Consider the following 19,879-nt stretch of genomic DNA (forward strand, 5'->3'; position numbering starts at 1 on the left):
ACACACAAAATAGTGATGAACAGAAATGGAGGTTTCTATATTTGTTGTTTATTACTCGCTATGAGGACGTGGATGTTGTGATGGTTGATCGTGTCCTTCCACTCGTCACTTCTTTTTGTTTCTATCTTTCATTGACCAAAATAATTGAAGCCATCTAAACTGAACATGCTTTTGATAAATGCTCTTTTAGTTCAGTTCAGTTAATTAAGACAACAACTCAATACGTTACAATCGATCGTCATTTGCTTTCAATATGTTTTTCATTCAGTCTCAGAGGGGTCTTTCTGTTTCCGAACACAAACTCCCTCCCCAGTCACACCTATGAAAAGCATTCTGTGGCTCCAGTGAGGAATTTGAAGTGCTGGAACATGTCTATTTGCCATTCACTGTGCTTTCCCTGCCGCTCATGAATCCACACATTTTATTAACCCCGAGCTGGGCTAAAACAAAGGAGTAATGTGATTCATCTCTCTTCATATTTCCTCTGCTCAGTAGCACGGCGGAGCTCAATTTGACATTCACAGTAACGGCTCCTCTGGTCAAAAGTCATTGTTTTTCTTTTCCTGTAAATTTGCCAGTAGGTAATTGCATTTTAAGAGAGCAGCAGAGGTGAGAGCAGAAGGGAAAACGGTTTTAGGCACTGGAAAATAAGTTATGAATAGTAACGCTAACATCCTGTGGCTGCTATTGCTCATTCACTTGGCTGAATAATGTCATTCCTCTGTGAGCCACATTTAAGCTAAAGGTTTATTTTCAGAGCCTAAGGGACTTCTATTTTTTTTTTTAACTAGCGCAACCAGATTTCTAATGTTATTCACATGATGGTTTACTAGGTTTGAAGCAAGCTTTTATTTCCTCTAGAAATTGCTGCTAGGTAATTTGTTTCAAAACAGCAGTGAGCTAAGGCCTCGAGGGCGTCTTACTTATACGCCTAAACATGCACTTAAATGTTGCATGTATGTGCTTAGAAACATACACAACTGCTGAGTGAACTTCTCCTATCATTCACAGGCTGCATATGAAAAAAGCAGCTATAAACGCCATATTAAAGCCACCTTTTATTAGCATGAATACCAGCACTGTGGATGTGTAAGAAGTAATACTGTGCAGCTGTGAAATATTAAAATGTAAAAAATGTATCTGGGGAACGATTTTAGGATTTTCATATATGCTTCTTTGGATGCTAATTCTGACCTTTTTGGATTCAGTCAAATATGCTGTGGCAGCTCTAATAGCCGTCCGTCTTGTCTAGGCTAATTCATGAAAGTGTGTCAGGCTACCTCAGGGGGTAGAGCACACGAGAAGGCTTTTGCAGAATGCCTGTTGGTACAGTATTGTGTGAAATGTAGCCATCAGATGAAAGCCTGCTGGTGAAATCCAGTCCATTTATGACAGTTAGTTATAGTTTAAACACAGCACTACAGTAGGTGTATGTACATACAGCATAATAACATACGTATTTATCATATAATCATCATGTGCACTGTGGAGGTACACGATGACTTTGATATCTTCAATATTTGCTCTCACTTTACTGGATGATGTAAGGTCGTTCCTGGTATGACAATGACAGTTGTCGGAGGCTGTGCTTTATCTAACTCCATCTACAGTCACGGGTTGTTGTTTTTTTCCCAGCACTGCCGTACTTGAGCGAAACTGCGGTTGCGTCAGTTATCAGATCTTAAGTCCTGTGATCCATATTCATGTTCAGCATCGCCTGTCACCCCTGCAGCTGCTGTCCTCATGGGGAATGACACAGTTTTTGTTTATAATTATCATGCATCCTCTGCCAGCGTGGATTGATTATATCCATGCTACTTTGTGTCCCCAATATAATTTCTTGCCAGGAGGAATGTAATATTACCGCTGCACATTGTAGGAAAGGAAATATAAGTTTAGCAGAAGACCTCACTCGCACACATAGAGTACTTATTGTGTGTACACGGACGTACTGAATGAGAAACAAGCTCTTATATAAACCTTAAAGGTTAAAGGTATTGCATACTGTACTGTACTATAATAATATTGGCACTACTGAGGCTCCTCTGCTGTAAGTAAGCTAGAAATAGTTTGAGTGGGCCAGGCCTTTGCAGCGCTGAATGACAGCTGATAAGGTTGAAGGTTTTGTTATTAGCAGTCATGATTCTGTTGAGTATTATTCACATTCATTTGCCATGGATACTGAATGTGCTACAACGCAATAACATAAACATTTGCAAGCTCGACACAGAGGTGCCGTACATGATATATTTAAACAAGATGTACATCGCAGAGCGTCTTGACAGCGACTCATTTGGGCGTCTGTTAAGGAAAATATTATGACCGACATATTTCCCATTTTCTCTTATTCTGAAGTTATTCCCCTAAACTGCTGACCTTCCTCTCCCCTCCCTTCCCCCACTCCTTCAGAAACCCAACACTCCTTATGTGCACATTGCTTAAATCAACAGTATTTTGAAAGTTAGTGAGGCAATCATGTTTGAGGCAAAGCAGTTGAGAGAAGCTGCCCACCCCCACTCTCCCCCCCCCCCCTCCTCTTTCTCATTTGTCCTATATTCCCCAGGTCTCTCTCCCTGGCTCAGAGGATATATATTTCATGCTCCGCTCAGTGTGTTTTGTTTGAAATATCTCTCACTCAGTGCTGGTTTGATTTTTATTAAAAAGAAACATTTTTCAGTGCAATCCTTTGGAATCCTTTTTTTGTAATCCTCCAGGGTGGGGTGGGGTGGGGGGTGGGGGGGGGGGGGGGGGGAGCACAAAAAACTATTCCTTGCTTCAATATATTAACATTGTCCAGATGCACTGATCATAAACAGAATTGTACTATTTTTGTAATGTGGTGTGTGTGTGTGTGTGTGTGTGTGTGCTAGTTTAGTACATCTGTGGCTGTTTTGTGTGTATTTACGAGGGTGTTTCTGCGTGTCGGAGAGAGTTGCCAATGTGTTTGACAGAAAAAAAGATTTCCTGTTGCTGTTCCTCGTCCTCTCACTGAAACTGATACTGAAATATACTTTGCTGGACTCGGCGACATGAGGAAAAGGAAAAATCTGAAAAGCAGTAAACATGCTAAAATCTTAAACCTGTACTTTGAGATAACATCTTTTAAAAACATTCAGTCCTGCTAGCTTGATTGGGTTGGGTCACCAGAGGAACATACAGCATGATGTCATTGTTTCCACAACTTGAACCACTTTCTCGCTCGCTCTTTAAACATGAAATCAGATTAGATGTAATATGCATACGCCAATATCGTCCCATGACAGCCCCGTCTGTTAATGCAATAGGCAAACTGCTTGCTAAGCTCATGTTTTCCCATCTACTCTGCAGATTTGTGTTAACCACCAGCCCATGAATTTTTCATCGTCCATATGTCGATGGTATACAGAGGCCATGGAGGAGAAATTTAGAGGAGAAAAGAGCACATGTTGTCGCCGTATAGTCTCATCTCAGAATCAGGACACGGACTCTTTAAAACAATAAAGTGAACATCTGGTGAAAGGCCACTTATACAGTACGTCGTCATGTCCTTTCATAAAAGGATGTTTTTACAAGAAATTAAAGATACAGAGTTTTACCCTATAGGGTTACACACAGCATAACTTAACATGCCATGCTATGTGACTAGCCTTAACACACCGTGAACAGGATGCGTCATGTTTATTGCTGTAATATTTATGGTATACACAGGCAGAATTGATGCCGCAGTGCTATTTTAACTAAAAGCACTTACTTATACTGGCATCAGCAGCATGACTCTTGGGCCGTATAAGGCACAATCTTCCTGATTATCCCTATTATGTCATCGGCAGCCACACACAAGCTCTACATATATTGCTTTGTATTGCTGCTTATCTATTTTTAGCAAACAGCTCAAAGAGATGAATAAGCATCTGGCAATAGGCAAGGAAGCGTTTCTGGATGTGTTCTATACAGTGCAAAGGTTTCTCAGAGACGCAGCGCTGGGCGAGGGTAATTGACTAGTACACCCAGGTTTACTCCTTCAGTTCAGTAACAGGATCATGTCATCCTATTTTTGTCTCCCCCACTTTAATAGTTTCAATTTTTATTTCCTAACTAAAATGAATGTAAAGAACCTCCTCCGACTGTCCAGCGCTCAAACTCCAGAGGAGAGAGGTGAGGTGTTGATGCACTGAACAAATCTCCTTTAATTATATATTGCAGTGCACTCACAGCAATAAGCTCAAGAGCAGCAGTAAGTGATTTGATCTCTTTCTTTGCCCTGCGTTTTGCCTCTCAGGCTACATGCTCTCGACCCTCTGATATGCAGAGGATATGCCGGCAGTCTGAGAGTGAAACTGCCGTCTCAGCATCTTTAAAAAAAAAAAACAACAACAATGTAATTGTTATATTTTTCTATTATTTTTATGTAGACAATATTTACTAGAATTGATCAATCAAGAATTGAGAGTTATCTGCCAACCGCGAAATATTGTTTTAATGAAAGTAGCAATCAAATTCACATTTTCCTTTTCCGATGTGTGGTTTTCTTCAGGGTCGCCACATTGTAGATAATAAATGCAGTGTTTTCTTCTTGATGGCAGTCTTTCATGCCGGAGTGTCCTTGAATGCACCACCTAAAAGACTTTTCAGACTTGCTCTTGCTTGCATTTTTACCACAAGATGTTAACACCGCCAAAAAAATAACAAAGGTGTGAAAATGTTGTCTGTGAGGGATCTTATATCAGGTACAGTTTATGTCTGAGCATGTTGATTTTCAAAGCCAACTGAAATGTCAAAATGTACGAAATGAATCAAAGGATGTTTGCTCTAAAAGTTATTTGGCTCGCTGAAAAGGCACAACGTGATTAACCACTTTTACATGAAATAATTTGACTGGTTTTTATCACGCTTGGGAGAAAAAAAGATTAACCAAAGTGTGAAAGTTATTTGCAAAGCAGTTGTATAATTTAAAACTCTGCTAAACTGTGGCGCATGTTATTAATTACTTTACACTTCAGCTGACCAGGCTGGCCTGACCTCATTCATAATGGCTTAGATGATTATTTCATTAATACACTTGTCAAATGTGGAAGAGCCACTGTTGGCGAGCACGGTTTAAATCAAGCAAGATTATGATTTACACGATAAAAAAGATGCGGTGTGTTAGTAGCTGGAAAGGACGACATATTGAGAGTTATATTTTCACTTTATCCCAGATGTGAGCTATGATACAACTCCTGAATGTTCCTAATACAAATGACAGAACAGCATGTTGCAACCTGGAGTGAACACGTCTGACTCATCAGTGTAACTGTAGATGCTGTTTACAAAGTCTGTCTCTGCCTGTGAGGCTGGCGTACAAACAAGCTCACGGGTTGCTGGGCTAAGTGACGAGCATCTTTCACATGTCTGCAGGTAGATGCTTGTTGCCGGTTGTTGTTTCTGAAAGGAGCTTGTGTAATTTGAGTGACGTCAAAAGTCGTTGTTACACCGCTGTTACATGACTGCAGCAAAGTGAGGATCAAGTGATGATTGTGGTTTCCAGGTTGGTTTTTTTCCTAATGTGACTCAGACATTTTCAGGGGAAAATAACGCCTACAGTGTCACTGCTGGCAGCTGTTTAGACATTTAGTTTAACTAAAAAAAAAGTGTTTAATTTTTCAGAATATGCAGCGGCTTTCATGCTAATGAAAAGTGAAAATACAAAGCGACGCCAGAGAGCTTGTTGTGTTCTTTAAATTATTTGTAGATCATTGGAATGAACATATAAACAAGAAAAGAGTATTAGTTGTATGCATTGGCCTATTTTGTAATGTGAATGATGATTATTTATAATCACCATGGCTTAATGCTGTGTAGCTTTTCAAAATGATGAAGTCCCTATGATTGGGCTCATTGGCCGACTCAATCCCATCAAGTGTAACTAGAGCGTGATCTATTAGAATACATATGTTTTATTGATGTATGGGCTTCGTGTTTATCCTGGCATTCATTTATTTATAGGTCGATGCTGTGATTTATTTTTTTTCTTCCAGTAATGAATAGGATAAGCCTTGAAGCTTATCCACTGCTCCCTTTCATCTCTCTCTCCCCCCATTCCCTCCCTCCCTCCCCCCCCTCTCTCTCTCTCTCTCTCTCTCTCAAAAAGCCAAATTGAAATACTGTATTTTTAAAGCCGTGGTCCTACTGAGTTGTTGCTGCAGTCTGTCAGTATCAATGATGTGGAAGTGTTTGAAGGTTATCCCGTTCATAGGCAAATCCTTCACATTATGTAACTTTGACTATGTTTTACATTTGGCACTCTTGGAACAACAGGCTGTGTATTTGGGACAGTCCCTCTGTGTGCTCTTAACATTTCTTTGCAAAATGAGATTTATTTATCAACGTCCTCTCCTGGAACAATAGCCATTAAGAGCTACTTGCCAACACTTTGGGCGCAAGCAAGCAAAAGCTTAAGTGACGTGTTTACTTGTCGGATATTTACAGCCTGTATTGTGTTATAGTGCATTCGTTTATTTTTGTCTTGACAGCAAAGATAAATTATTTGAGTTAATACACACTGAGAGATGTTGTGCCTTGTTGGACTTTTTTCTTTCTTGTGTGTGTGGTTTGAGCTAAATACTGGGTGATATGAAGTTCTTCAGGGTCAGAGGTCATTGCATTCCTCAGTGTGTGTGTCAGTCAGTGGATCTGGGTTAAGCTTAAACCCAGCCATGTCTCGAATGTGATGTGTGTTAATAAGTACTTAACAGGCAACGCTACCATCATGAGGCGATCACATGAGGCAGACAGAATGAAAAAAAGAAGAAGAAAGAAATTATTTTCTCCCTATAATTACAGCTTATTTTAACTATAAATTAAGTTTGTAAAAAAAAATATCTTGTAAAACATGTGACTCTGTGACTGCGTACCATAATTTCCTATTTACTCTGCAAATGGAAAGCTCGAGTCGACAGCCTTTTTATGAGTTTGCGCAGTGGTAAAGCACACACATTCACACCCCTGCCGAAACACACACTGAATCCGATGAGAATGATTTCATAATCTGTCGCAATAATAAACTTCTTTGAACAGTTTAATTGGCTCTTCCTGGAACGGCACGGCTTCGCTTCATTTGATCTGATGAAAGAGTAATGTTGCTTCTCCCCAGGGGCAGCATGCACAACGGCGCACAAATAATGAATTAAGAACACTACCCTTTTTTTTTTTTTCCTCCAAATGACTGCAATAATAAAGCAGCAACATTCATAAAGCACTTACACCACTTTCCCCCTAAATTGCTTTCATGTTTACTTGCTTATGTATTTAATTTTCAGAGATTGTTTAAAGTGAAAATAATCCTGATTCCTGGAAGGGAAATGGATTGAGGTCACATGGAAATTGATTGTCATCTGAAAGCACCGTCGTCGTCATGAGCATTTGGAAACGTTCCAGAAACATTCCTCATGTGTGATTCTGTGAAAAGTCACACTTATCGTGCACTGTTCTGGAAATAGTAACACTACTTTGAATAGCCTGTTTGGCAAGGAGTGCAATTTGATTTGAAGGCATCTGGTGTATTTAAAAGTAGTTAATGCATAAAAAGGAAAATGTACAATTAAAAGTGACACAATCACTATAGTTAGGACCAATGTCCTCTTTCCTCGGAGGCGGAGGGATATTAACAGTGACAGTCTAAATGGAGAGTCCGTGTGCAACAGTATGGCCACAGAAATTAACTCATTACTGCCAAATACATTATGTATGTGCACATACACACAATTATCTTAATATTGTTATTGTGAGAATATCACATTTACATACCCATCTGCTAATTGTAACCCGTAACATGCCTGAACCTGAAGGCAGCGTAAAACCAAAACCAAAACCTCAACCCAAATGATTCTTAACTTTATCCCTGAGAAATCTCTTTCCCTAGTTTGGCTTGGCAGGAACGCCTTAAAACACACACACACACACACACACACACACACACACACACACACACACACACACACACACGCGCACACTTTAGCAGAGCTTTTAGTCGAAGACACTGAAAGAACGATTTACACAATATTATGAGTGCGTGATTAAAATATGGGAGAGTTTTTTTTAATTTCCTGGTAAACTCACACTGAGATGTGCGCTTGTCTCCATGGCAACGCTAGTCAGAGCGTGCCCAGCCTAGCGTTTTGACAGGTTCTCCTGATGATGATTGATAATTACTACCTGACTTGTTGTCCCCGTCTCCACAAACATATGGCAGGAGCTGCCCTCCGCCATATATCTGCCAAAACGTTCCCTTTTCTGATAATAGCTTTTTAATGTTGCGTTTTGTTGTGCATGCATAGCAAACCCCCCCCCCCAGATACACACACTTCCCCCTCAACCCCACCCCTTTGTAATTACATTTACTGCCGCTCACATAGTTGTTACAAAAAGGAACGAAAAATAGATAGGAGAAGAAGGAGAGTGGGAGAAGGAGGGGGAAAGAATTGATTTCACTTTGAATTGATGTGTTCCTCCCAGTGCTGCTGGATTTAAATTTGACAAATTGTCAGGATTAACACAAAGAAGCAGCATTTCTTTTAACAGTGTAGTCACATATTAGAATATAAACAGCAGATAATAGCGCCGGTGCAGTAGTGGCAAGCGAGACTCTTTATTTCATATCTATGCACGCAGTATTTTATTATGCGGTGTGTTCGCATGCATAAAGCTCATATTTAGATGCAATTGGAAGCAATCTTGCTATATTCACAGAGGCCATAGAGGAGGACATCAATCTATAAACATGATTTATCTACTGCGCACTATCTACCCAGGCATTAGCATAGACTCTGTATTGTGGATCTTATTACCTGACTGTACGCTGAAGCCTCAGACTAAAACTTCAGACCTGACCAGCATTTTTAATGTGAACCAAACTCAAATTAAAGATCGAAATGAATTAGTATTCCTCCTATAGTTTTACTGAACTGCACCTGCAACATGAGTACAGTACAGTAATGCACAGATGAGATTATAAGACAAAGAGAAGATAGTGAGTAAAGGTTTGAGGTGATCCAGTTCCCAGAATGAGCACATTTACATTCATTTTATTTGTATTTATTTTCCCCCATACAGTTTATTGGCCTCAATGACCTCCGCTTCCAGGAACAGGAACACTATTGGCAACACTCTCACTCATTATGCCTTGGCTTCCACGAGCTGAATCTAATGAACTTATTAGCCCCAAGTACCTGGATTTACATGCCTGTAGTTCCAGATGTGCAGGACAAATAGTTCACCTTTTATCCCATTGGTTTATATAATGTGCGGCCGCACCTGCAGCTGCAAAAGCACGGCGCTCCGTTGAATCCGAAGTCATTTCTAATACCGCGTGATTGAGGTCTGCCACAGGCTACGGCAACAGACAGGCTCTGTGAAGGAGATAATGATGCATGCACACACAGCTGTCAGTCAGCCAGCTAAAGGGAATCGTCTTTGAGGGAAATAAAAACAGACTGTAGCCGATATAATGCAGTATTTGTATAGGTAATGATGGGTTTGGGAAATAGAGCGGAAGTGGATGTCAGAGGACAGGAGACCGGGCGAGAATCTGCACAAACAAGAACAGCTCAGAAAGATTCCGGTCTTTTAGCGTCAGTGCATTTCTATAAATGTACACTGACAACATGTCCATTAGATAAAGCCAGTTGGATTAAAGGACACGTTTTTCACTTACCACTGGTCATAACGGAGGTCAGTGTTAGTTAGCTGATTAGTTAATGATTTGTTTGTAGAAAACTGTGCTAATTAATATAATAATAATACAGTTCTCCTCAGCATTTTAGCGTCTTTCAGCTCGTTGTTTTGCTTTTCACCATCTCTCATTTCAAGCCGCAGCGTCTTCATGTTCTTGTTCACCTGTTCAGCACAAACAGCACACGATGGTAAACATATTGGAGCATTTAGCAGCTAAAAAGCCAGATATTTCCCTGAGGAGTTATGGGAGATGTTGCTCCATGTCTGCTTTATGTAAAAAAGAAATTCCCCATAACATTTTTATAAGGTGATAATGAGTCAGTGTTGTGTTTTCAGCTTGTTCCTCAAAAAATAAATAAATAAACATCAATCAGTGCCGATTTTAAATGTAATGTTTCAATGCTGAGAGCATCGCAAGGGAATTAAATTCACCCTCGTTGTATTGGGGTGGAGAAACCTCAAAACATGAGCAAATTAAATCTATTAGATATGAAAAGCAAACAAAAAAATATCATAATAATATGTGGTAAGTGGATGATACTATGCGGATGAGTCGGCTGCACCTCGAGGGACTGTTGTTCGAGCTCTTTTAGTAACACGCCGGACTAATCCTTTCCTTTGACTCAGGCGCATGCTCTAATAGCCTTGTATTACAGTGTTGTTGTGTGTGTTAGTAGTCAGGACAAGACTTCCTCACACAGGTGCTCTTTCCAAACATACAACTGTTCACTGACTGTCGCTCTCGCTGGTGTTTACTGCTTTTTTCCCCTCCATCTGTGTGTCTCTGTGATTCTGCTCTCTCCTCTTGCCTCCCTCTTTCTCTCCCTGTGTTGTATTGGAAGGTGAGGTTGTGTTGGTGTAATAACAGTAACTAATATCCATTGTCATGCATTCCTCATTAAATTCAGAATAGCTCTCAGCCACAGCAATACAAAAATATCTTCTTGTGTTGCATTTGCCTTCGCGGGTAAAAAAAAGAAAAAGAAAAAACAAGCAAGAAAATAACACCAGTGATGAAAATATTTCAGTGTTATTGATGTTAAACCCCCTGAGGTTGACCTAATATGTAACACTGTACTGTGAGGAATGTTTTGCAGTTTATTAATGATGATCTCCTTCTGTATAATTATGAGAAATTAATTAACACTTGTATCATCTATCAACCTACGGAGGTTTTGATGATTAATAAAAAACAGTGTACTCTGTCCACCCACACGCTCTGTCTCACTCTGTGGGCGCATTGTGTAATTTTTGATGATTGCAGTGATAGAGATGCTTGAAGTATTACTGTTCATTACATTTTTTTTTGTGCTGTCAGTGTGTCTCAAATGACTGTGCGCGGAAACGTGCCTCGAGCACAGGAACAGTGGAATAACTCTGCTGTCAGATGTGACAAAGTGAGACTTATGAGCACATCAGAAATGCTTGATATAAGTATGTGATGGTGGCTACAGTCAGCAACGAAATGATAGAGAGGAGGGAGCGCTTAATGCTCACTACCAGTCTGTGGTTGTTTATTTTAAATCCTTTCTTTATGTACTTCCATGTTGACTAGCCTGTAGTCTTCTTCCCTGCCTTTTTGTTGACACATTGATCCATTTCTTGGCACATTACTGCCACCTGTAGTCCCCGGCATGCATCCTCGTGTGTGCATGAGACAAACAAAATGAGGAAAAAACTCATAAAAAGATAGTTCCACGGCGGTAATAGGGGTCAAACTCTCCTCTGGGAACCATTAACCTGCAGTATCGCAAATAGCAACAATGACATTTTCCTTGTAATACAAAATTCTAAATGTGAGCTAAATGTATTGTTAATGTAAACACCTGAAAATGTCTTTGAAACACAAAAGAAGCTATTTTTGTTAACTGCCTCGGGATCTACTTATGGGGCAAAACCTCTGATTCATATCACATTTTAAAAGGTTATGCTCATGACCCAATATACGATGTTTTACTGGAGTCATGTGTCCTGAATCTCTGCGAGTGAAATGCTGTTATTGTGAGAAGTATGATAAAAAAATACCAAAATGTTAATTTTGCTGGGGCTTTGTAGTAATAATTAAAGCTACCATAGATGACTGAACTCTCTTCTCTCAGCTGAACAAAATATGGTTTTGAATATCCAGTGGAAACTATAAATAATAAGGCTATTAAATTCTAGTAAGTAAAAGTAATTATATCAGTCGGATATGTGCTCGGCTATTAAATATTCCATTCTGCATCTTGTTTTCTTGATATTTTGTGCAAGAAAACCTTTTGATCAGAGCTAGCCTCCGAAGAAAACATCAAAGTATTTATTTAGAAATGAGTTTGAGAATGAAACTGGAGCTCAGACCTGTTTCTCAGTCGAGTAGAAAACACTTCATTTCCAGTCTCCTCCTCAAACCGTGGTCAGAAGCACGCCGTGCTTGACCAGAAACACTTGATACCTCTCCGACCTCTAAGCTCCTTGATGTATAGTGAAGACACACCTGTCACTGGTGCCTGAGGAATCCGTCATCGCTGCCTTTTCTTTTTATATTCTCTCTGGTACTGCTGCTTTGGAGCCTCCCTTGTCACATCACTGTGACTCCAGTGGAGTTCAAATGTTCCACCAAAGTGTAATATCATTTCACTGATCGCACATTTAATGCTCTGCTGCTCTACACATTCAAGTTTATGTCTCAAGAGTTGTATCAGAGGCTGTTTTGTATCATGATTTGTCTTTATTTGTTAGCTTTTATTTACTTTGGTTTATCTTTTTCGCATTCTGGCAACAGCTGTTATTTGTTCCTTATGAATCATATGCTGAATCTCATGAATCATAGTCTATTCACTTCTGTGTTGTTCTGTTTAAGCAACACAACTCTGCTTCTGTTCTCCATTTAAAAAGTTCCCTTTTTCATTGTTTCATTGTGAGGATCTTTTTTTCTTTGTACTCTATATGAAAATGCTCAGAGGGCTTAAGCACTGTCTGTCATGGTGCCTTGTGTTGTATGACTGTACATTTCCAAGGCACCACTGAAACCCTGTCTGCCCTTCTTTTTATCTGTGTGTTGGCGTATTCACATGTAGAGTTTCATTTACAAATCCAATCCCAGGGGAGGGTTCCTTCTCACCTGTGTGGACACATATCCGTTGTGGAGCTTTGGTCCTTGTGCTCGTAGGATGTTTTACGCTGTGTCGGGTTAAAAAGTCCTTTAAGTCCTTCGCCCTTTCACCATGTAACTCATTAAGGAGTGACTTCAGATTGACCGAGCGGATCTCTCCTGGAGAATTCACATTGATTAAAACAGAGCAGGATTGTAACTCTAGTTGTCAATGTCTCTTTGCTGCTTAATGGACTTGAATGGTTTCTTTATATCGGCTCTAAAGATCTGGTTTGTGTTTCAACATGTATTAAACGGTTGATTTGTCATTTTGCCCTTTTGGCCTCGTCACTCTTGCTTTAGTAACGTCATTGAGACATTACTTGTTTACCTAGAAGCTGATTATAATTTAGAAAATGATATTGTATTGTTTAGGATTCTGTCCTGGGACACACACTGTACAGACGGGGCCACGTATTGCAACATGAATGTTACCTTTGGCAGTGAACTATGCTCGTAATTGCTCAGTGGGTGTCAGGCCTTTTGTGAATTTGTAACCAAGTGAGATGACAAAATATGTCAAAACATGTTTTTCACCTACCACTTGTTCTAGTCATGCCTCACTCATCCTCCTCCTCTTCCTCCTCCTCCTCCTCCCTCACCTCTTGGTTTGAACTTGGACCTCATTATGGTGAAAGGAAGTGGAAGTTAACTGCAGCATTAAGAGTTTGAGTAAAGGCATGAGTGGGTGTTTTGTTTAAGGAAAGTGCAGATTGATAGATCAGTCAGTCACAGTTCAGCTGCATGAGGGATAAACGCTCTTTCATAGTTAATATTCACATAATAGACTAAATGTTAGTTGTTGTTATTGTTTGTCATTAGTACTTTTATAAGAGTTTAAATGCAGCTAGACCTTTATGAATCATAACAGCCTCATTTCCCACTGTGAGGCTGCACATACAGTTATAGTCTTTGAGCTACATGCTAACATCAGCATGCAGGTATGACGTTAATTATCTTAGTTTAGCATGTTAGCATGCTAATTAGCACCAGACACACATGACAGGAGTTAGTATACATTCAAACCTATTTTCTAAAGTTATTTAAACCAAATGATTTGTCAAATAAACATTTGGACCTGAATACTAGTGCTAGATGAATAGTCAGGGGATCTCCAAATCCCAATTCATCCTGAGAGAAACATGTCTGAACCAGACTTCACTTCACTAAACTGTAAATGTGCTGATGTTGGTGCGAGAGGAGAAGTCAGCAGGATCACTAAAGTTATGAGGATACATTGTCTGGGGAACGTGAATGTCTGTACAAAATGTTGTGCTATTCTTTCCAATAGTTGTTGAGATATTTCAGTTTCAGTTTGCCAATCAAATACAAAGCAATGCGTACAATCAGAGCGATAATCGGATTTAAAGAGGATTTTTAAACCCGTTGTTAAATGAACACATGTAGATATTGAGCTCTATTTTCAGTCAATGTTATGATGCAGGTATCAAGCGAGGCATCCATCAGTTGAATTCTCCAGTCGGCTTGATATGTCTCTCCGTTCCCAGCAGCCTCTCAATCAATCAGGCCATTTTGTTGTGCTTCCCTGTGGCTCTACTCTGTTGATGCACAGAAGCGTCAGAACCCTTCCTGAGCCGTCTCTAATGAGTTTTTCATTATCATTGACATCAACTGAATGGCAGTGAAACAGAGGTATTAGGGCAGTATTTAATTGAATCTGAGGGGGGAGAAATTATTAGACAAAGCCGCGTTGTAAAGCTGTTCAGGGCTGCGAGCGTTCAGGGATCAAATTGTCGGGCTGTGCATCACAGTCGCTGTGACTTCCATGGCTCGAGGGTTTTACTCTGTGACAAGATGTGATGGATTCACACCCGGGGGAATACTCCTTACCTGTGTATGTGAGTGTCTGTGTGTGAGTGAGTGAGTGTCTGTCTGTGTGTGTGTGTGTGTGTGTGTGTGTGTGTGTGTGTGTTTTGGGGTTTGTGAAGGACCAGGAAAGAGTCCTCTGGTCACTTCAAGGCTCGTCTCCAAGTCATGTCAACGACCCAGATAAGCAGAACGCCACAGACTGAGGGATAAGTAACTCGATGGGAAACAAGGAAGAACTTGGCAGCTTGGTCAGGAGCCATTTTTGGTGTATGACTAAAGTGCCCATGTTTGGCTCGTAGAGGGAAGTATCATGTATACTTAACTGGTCTTTTCTGGTACATTGAAAAAAAACACTTAATGCCCACAGAGTGGTAAAAATATCACATCTCCCAGGGTGCTGTAAAATCATTACCTTGTGATGTTGGCTTTGTTTTTTTTAAAGACTATAAATGTCTGTGTTTCCATTCTAGAAAATCAATCTGCAGAGAGTCAGTCCGTGTTTGATTTTCTCCGTGTTATTCTAAAGCTGATGACTCCTCCCTTATGCAACTCTGCCACGAGAAGAGCAGATCAGCACTTCTGCACAACTTCTGCAGCACGGAAAGATCGCCTGCGGTCAAGCCGTACGATACACACCCGGTTGTGTATGTTTACAAAAATACATGAATGACCCAAGTTCACAGTTATATCCGCTTGGGTTGTTTAAGTTTGTCCTTCATCAATACGTTGATGGATTTAAACCTCATCATGTGTTATGCAGCAGCGTTTTGCCGTAATTGCAGCATTTTCTTACGCAGCAGTATTTGACCTGATGAAATATGTAAACAGACAGGCGGGTTATGTAACTGAGTGTAGGGTGTCGGGGGGGGGTTAGTGATTGGACTAAAAACAGAACCGCACTGCGAGTGTGACCTCACTCAGACCTATGCGTCGTTTGTTTAAACTAACGTCACATGTTGAAAAAGTAATCTCCTACGAGTCAAACCTCCGAGCGTTAGTCGTCTGTCACATGATGCTTTTATTCTGTATGATTGCACATGTGCTTTTCAAAGCAGTGTGTATATGTCTGGCATGTAGTCATCACTTACTTTTCTTAGGAGTCTAGTTGAAAAGCACATTTATTGTAATCTGGCATCTGTTTGCGTTTTTTTGTTTTAATTACATATGGATTTCTTTACAGAGGCTCCAGCATTGCAAATGAGCTCCGGCTATAAATGCTATGATATGTGGTATTCAGTGAATAGTTTCTGCTTGTGTATCTATCCCTTCGGAAATAAACAGAAAGTAAGTAAATAAATAATAGGGTTTATGTAATTTCTCAGCATTAATGAATAATTGGCAGAATAAAAGAGGCAGAGCGAGCAGCAGAATGAGAAAACAGTGACGGGAGAAACACACCCAGTGCTTTCTCAGTAAAGATTACAGTGTTGAAAACTTGTTTTTTTAGTGCCAAGGGGATGACAAATGCACAACAAATGCCCTTGGAATTTTCCCTGCACTGTTTCTCCACAGCATAGCGGTTGTGAAAATAACAACATGAAGTGATAGGTTGCTGAGTTGTGATCATTTTACCCTTTTTAATGACTGCCTCTTAGTTTTATTCAGCCCCAGTGTTATTGTAACATTTCCATGATGGGAATTTGATCCGACAAAAATAATCACAGAGCCCTTTTGGCAGAGAACAACCTTGGATGTGATTTAATTGTCATTGCAGATGGAAAGAAAGAATGTTGACGTTGTGAAATACGTGACTGTACTTGGATTATTTGAAGTTTCTCTCTCTCTCTCTCTCTCTCTCTCTCTCTCTCTCTCTCTCTCTCCTTTGAGCTTATCTCTGTTTGTGTTGCTGCGTGGATGCAAGGCATGCTGCCAAGAAGTTACATTACAGTCGCGAGTTGACATAAACGTGGGTGTACAAAGGACTTGGAGGGCTTAAATACTTTATTGTGTGTGTAATGTGAACTGAGCAATTATATCTGCCAGCCTTTCAAACAAAGAACTCCTATCAGGCAGGTTCATGTGTTTTTAATTAACGGCGTTCAGCTTTAAGACATGAGCAGGCTAACCAGAGAAATAAAGCCACAATATAATGTAATTCTTCATTATGGTGATGATGAGATGAGTACTGTGGCTGTCCGGCTGTAAATAACAAGACAAAACATAGCCGCATTGTTGTTGTGTTTTTGCTGCAGCTATATCTAATATTTCTCTCAGCAGAAACTTTTCTTCCTTTTGTGTGTGTGTTTGTGGGTTAACAGCATCTGTCATTTACAGTATTATACCAATTGCTTGACTGTTACGGCGCCCTCATCTCAAATCTTTAAAATACATCTGTCTGAATTTAAATGTAGCTTCTCTTTTAGGCTAAGAGGGAACTTTAGAATTGTGTTTACTAACACATTGGAGCAATTTGGCAGCCTGCTTCTCTATTCAGCACAATGTTGCACTAATCCAGTTTAAAAATAATTAGCTACAGGCTAGCAGGCCTGTGAAATTATAACTGTTCCTGTCATAGCCTCAGTCCTCTTCAGCTAAAAGTACATTTTCCCAGAGAGGAAATGCATTTTAGGCTATAAACTCTTTTATTCTACGTCTCAATATTAGTTTATTAAGATGGTTTGAAGATAAAAACACTACATTAACCAAATGTTGGCAACAGAGAGGTGGAAATATATAGGGATTTAACGGGACAGGGCTGGATCAGCGCACATGTTTCCACACAAATGGTTTGTCTCACCGTCACCGTTTCCTCTCCCTCAGCTCCTAACCTGAAGGGGCGACCTCGGAAGAAGAAACTGTCCATCTCTCAGAGGAGGGACTCCCAGGGTCAGGCTCAGGGGCAAGGGTCGTCGGGGTCAACCCAGGGGTCAGCATCCGTGGCAGCACTGGACCCCTGTAGCCCAGACAGCAAAACTACTACCAAGGTAAGATAAGATAACATTAGACAAGATGAGATGCTAATGATCCGCTGAGCGGAAAGGAGAACAGATCAACAGACATAAGAATATAGTCAAATAAGAGATTAAAGAAGTGGTGACATTAGGAAATGCAATATATACATTCCCATACGTTAAGCTGACATAATGTATAAGTGTATATGTATTTGTGCAGAAGAAGTCCAGTATGAATAAAGATAAATATAATAAATTATAACGAGAGTATTATACAGGAAACAGTAACTTAAAGTCCCTTTTCATGCACTAGCTCTGCAGTAATGACATGCAGCATCTTTACATGCAACGCCACAGTTACAGAACAAGGTTACGCTACAGTACTCGTCAAGAGGAACTTCACAAAAGATATTTTCTTATTTTTGGGAAACTTCAAGGTTTTTTGTTATAAATGTCATACATATGGTAATACATGGCTGCAACTGTTCTTGATGAATCGTTCGGTCAATGAAATACTGGAATATGTCATCAATGTTCTATCTTTAATAATAAATAAATAAATCTTACTTCTGGATTCAACACTTACATTGCTATTTGAAGCACTTAAAATGATTTCACCTATTTAAAGCGAATGTAATTGCAAGATACGGAGTTGTATCCTCATGATTGTTTGCACTTATTGTAAGTCGCTTTGGACAAAAGCGTCTGCTAAATGAAGTGTAATGTAATCTGGCATTGGTTTGAATATTCAAAGTGAAGGAAATATCTATAAAAGCCTGCACTGCTGTTATTCTCCTGACCTTGGACAGTTAAAACAACATTAGCAATTCTTTCTAGGAAGCTAGTCAAACTAATCTGTGATGACAAGAAGAGCTACTGCACTGATAATCAATGAGAGGCTGCCTCTGTGGACATGCTTGAACACATCTCAACCAAAGTGTCTGACATCATTTGAATAACACTCTGTAAAAAGGATTTTCATCTGAATTTGACTGTCTCTGCAGGTCAAACCCAACTGTAAAACGCTACCCAACGGGAAGATTACCCCGGCAGCCAAACACAAGGCTAACGGCCTCAGCAAGAAGTACTCCGCTGAGGAGAAGGAGAGAGGGAAGGAAAAGGAAAAGGACGAGAGGAACGAGACGGAGGAAAAGAGCGAGGAGGAAACATCAGAGGAGAACCGAGCGGACGAGCAAGCTTTCCTAGTAGAGCTCTACAAGTACATGAAAGAGAGAGACACGCCCATAGAGAGGATCCCTTTCCTCGGTTTCAAACAGAGTGAGTAGGACAACGTATTCTCTTGTTCCCTCACTGGCTATGTTTAAACAATGGAGTACTCTAGTTTAGACTCAACAGACTAATAGTAAAGTGTGTCCGGATACGGGTTGTTTTGGATATTTAGGTCATAACATCACCAGCGGGGAAGGTTTGCGGGCTGATAGCGTAGTGAAAGACACCTGTAGGAGTACAAGTACCAAAACCTATTCAAAGTGTCTATGCAAAGAGTAAAAAAAAACCCCACAATATTTGACTTTAAAATGCCTTGTGCCTTTGAGAAAACAAACCAAAGTATATGTTAGTTTGGATATCCGAGAGAAACTGCACTCTGTAAAAGTCACACAATAGTAAGATAAGCAAGAAAAAGTCCCTGTGTTGATTTTAATCAGCATCTCTTACCACGTTATCTTTAGTGCCGCCCTGTTGTGATCAGAAGAGAAACCAAGTACTGCTTTGCAGTCAAGTCAAGGGCAGACTGTGTCCTAAGTATTATATTAGAGCTTTAAGGGAGAAGTGAAAATGGCTGCCAACTACTGCAGGCATTACGCCCAAAATCCCTAAATTACACTGCTGTTAAACTCTGAAAAAACACATTCAATCTGCAGCAATAATAAACTAAAGGAATAATTGTCCATGTTGAGAAAATTCACATTTCGTGGTTTGTAAAAGACCCATTTTGGCTTGCTTTTATACAAGGAGAGAATATCTTCTCACAGTTGTCAAAGGGGTTTTCTGCGAAGGCCAAGAACGTCCTCTAACAATGTTAAAAGAACATCACATGTATGCGAAACACGTCTGCCCAAGATGAAAGATTTTCCAATATAGGTCGGATGCTTAGCTTGCGCTCGGTGTGCAAGGGACGGAGAGGAGGAACATGCACGTAAACATTGTAAAAAGAGAACGCTCTGGTCTCTTAAAACTGTTCTCAGTGAATTTGTTTTGTGCGTTTCATCTCGATGTAAGACACATGGGAACGGGGGCTCTCACCTCAAACTGTGTGTTGTTTTTTTAAATGTACTTCTTTCTCAGTCTTTTTTTTTTTTTTGTTCACGAAGGAAGG

At 40.1% G+C, this 19,879-nt stretch overlaps 1 protein-coding gene across 1 annotated transcript in view; it reads left to right on the plus strand.

Moving 5' to 3' along the window:
* The window catches only part of LOC115020328 (AT-rich interactive domain-containing protein 5B), a 72,415-nt gene that overhangs the window by 31,757 nt on the left and 20,779 nt on the right, over window positions 1–19,879 (plus strand). Inside the window, 2 exon segments of the mRNA XM_029450287.1 lie at window positions 17,411–17,574; window positions 18,546–18,819. Of these exon segments, the coding sequence (XP_029306147.1) occupies window positions 17,411–17,574; window positions 18,546–18,819 (438 nt within the window).

This window comes from Cottoperca gobio, chromosome 15, assembly GCF_900634415.1.
Source record: "Cottoperca gobio chromosome 15, fCotGob3.1, whole genome shotgun sequence".
In the NCBI taxonomy this organism is placed as follows: Eukaryota; Metazoa; Chordata; class Actinopteri; order Perciformes; family Bovichtidae; genus Cottoperca; species Cottoperca gobio.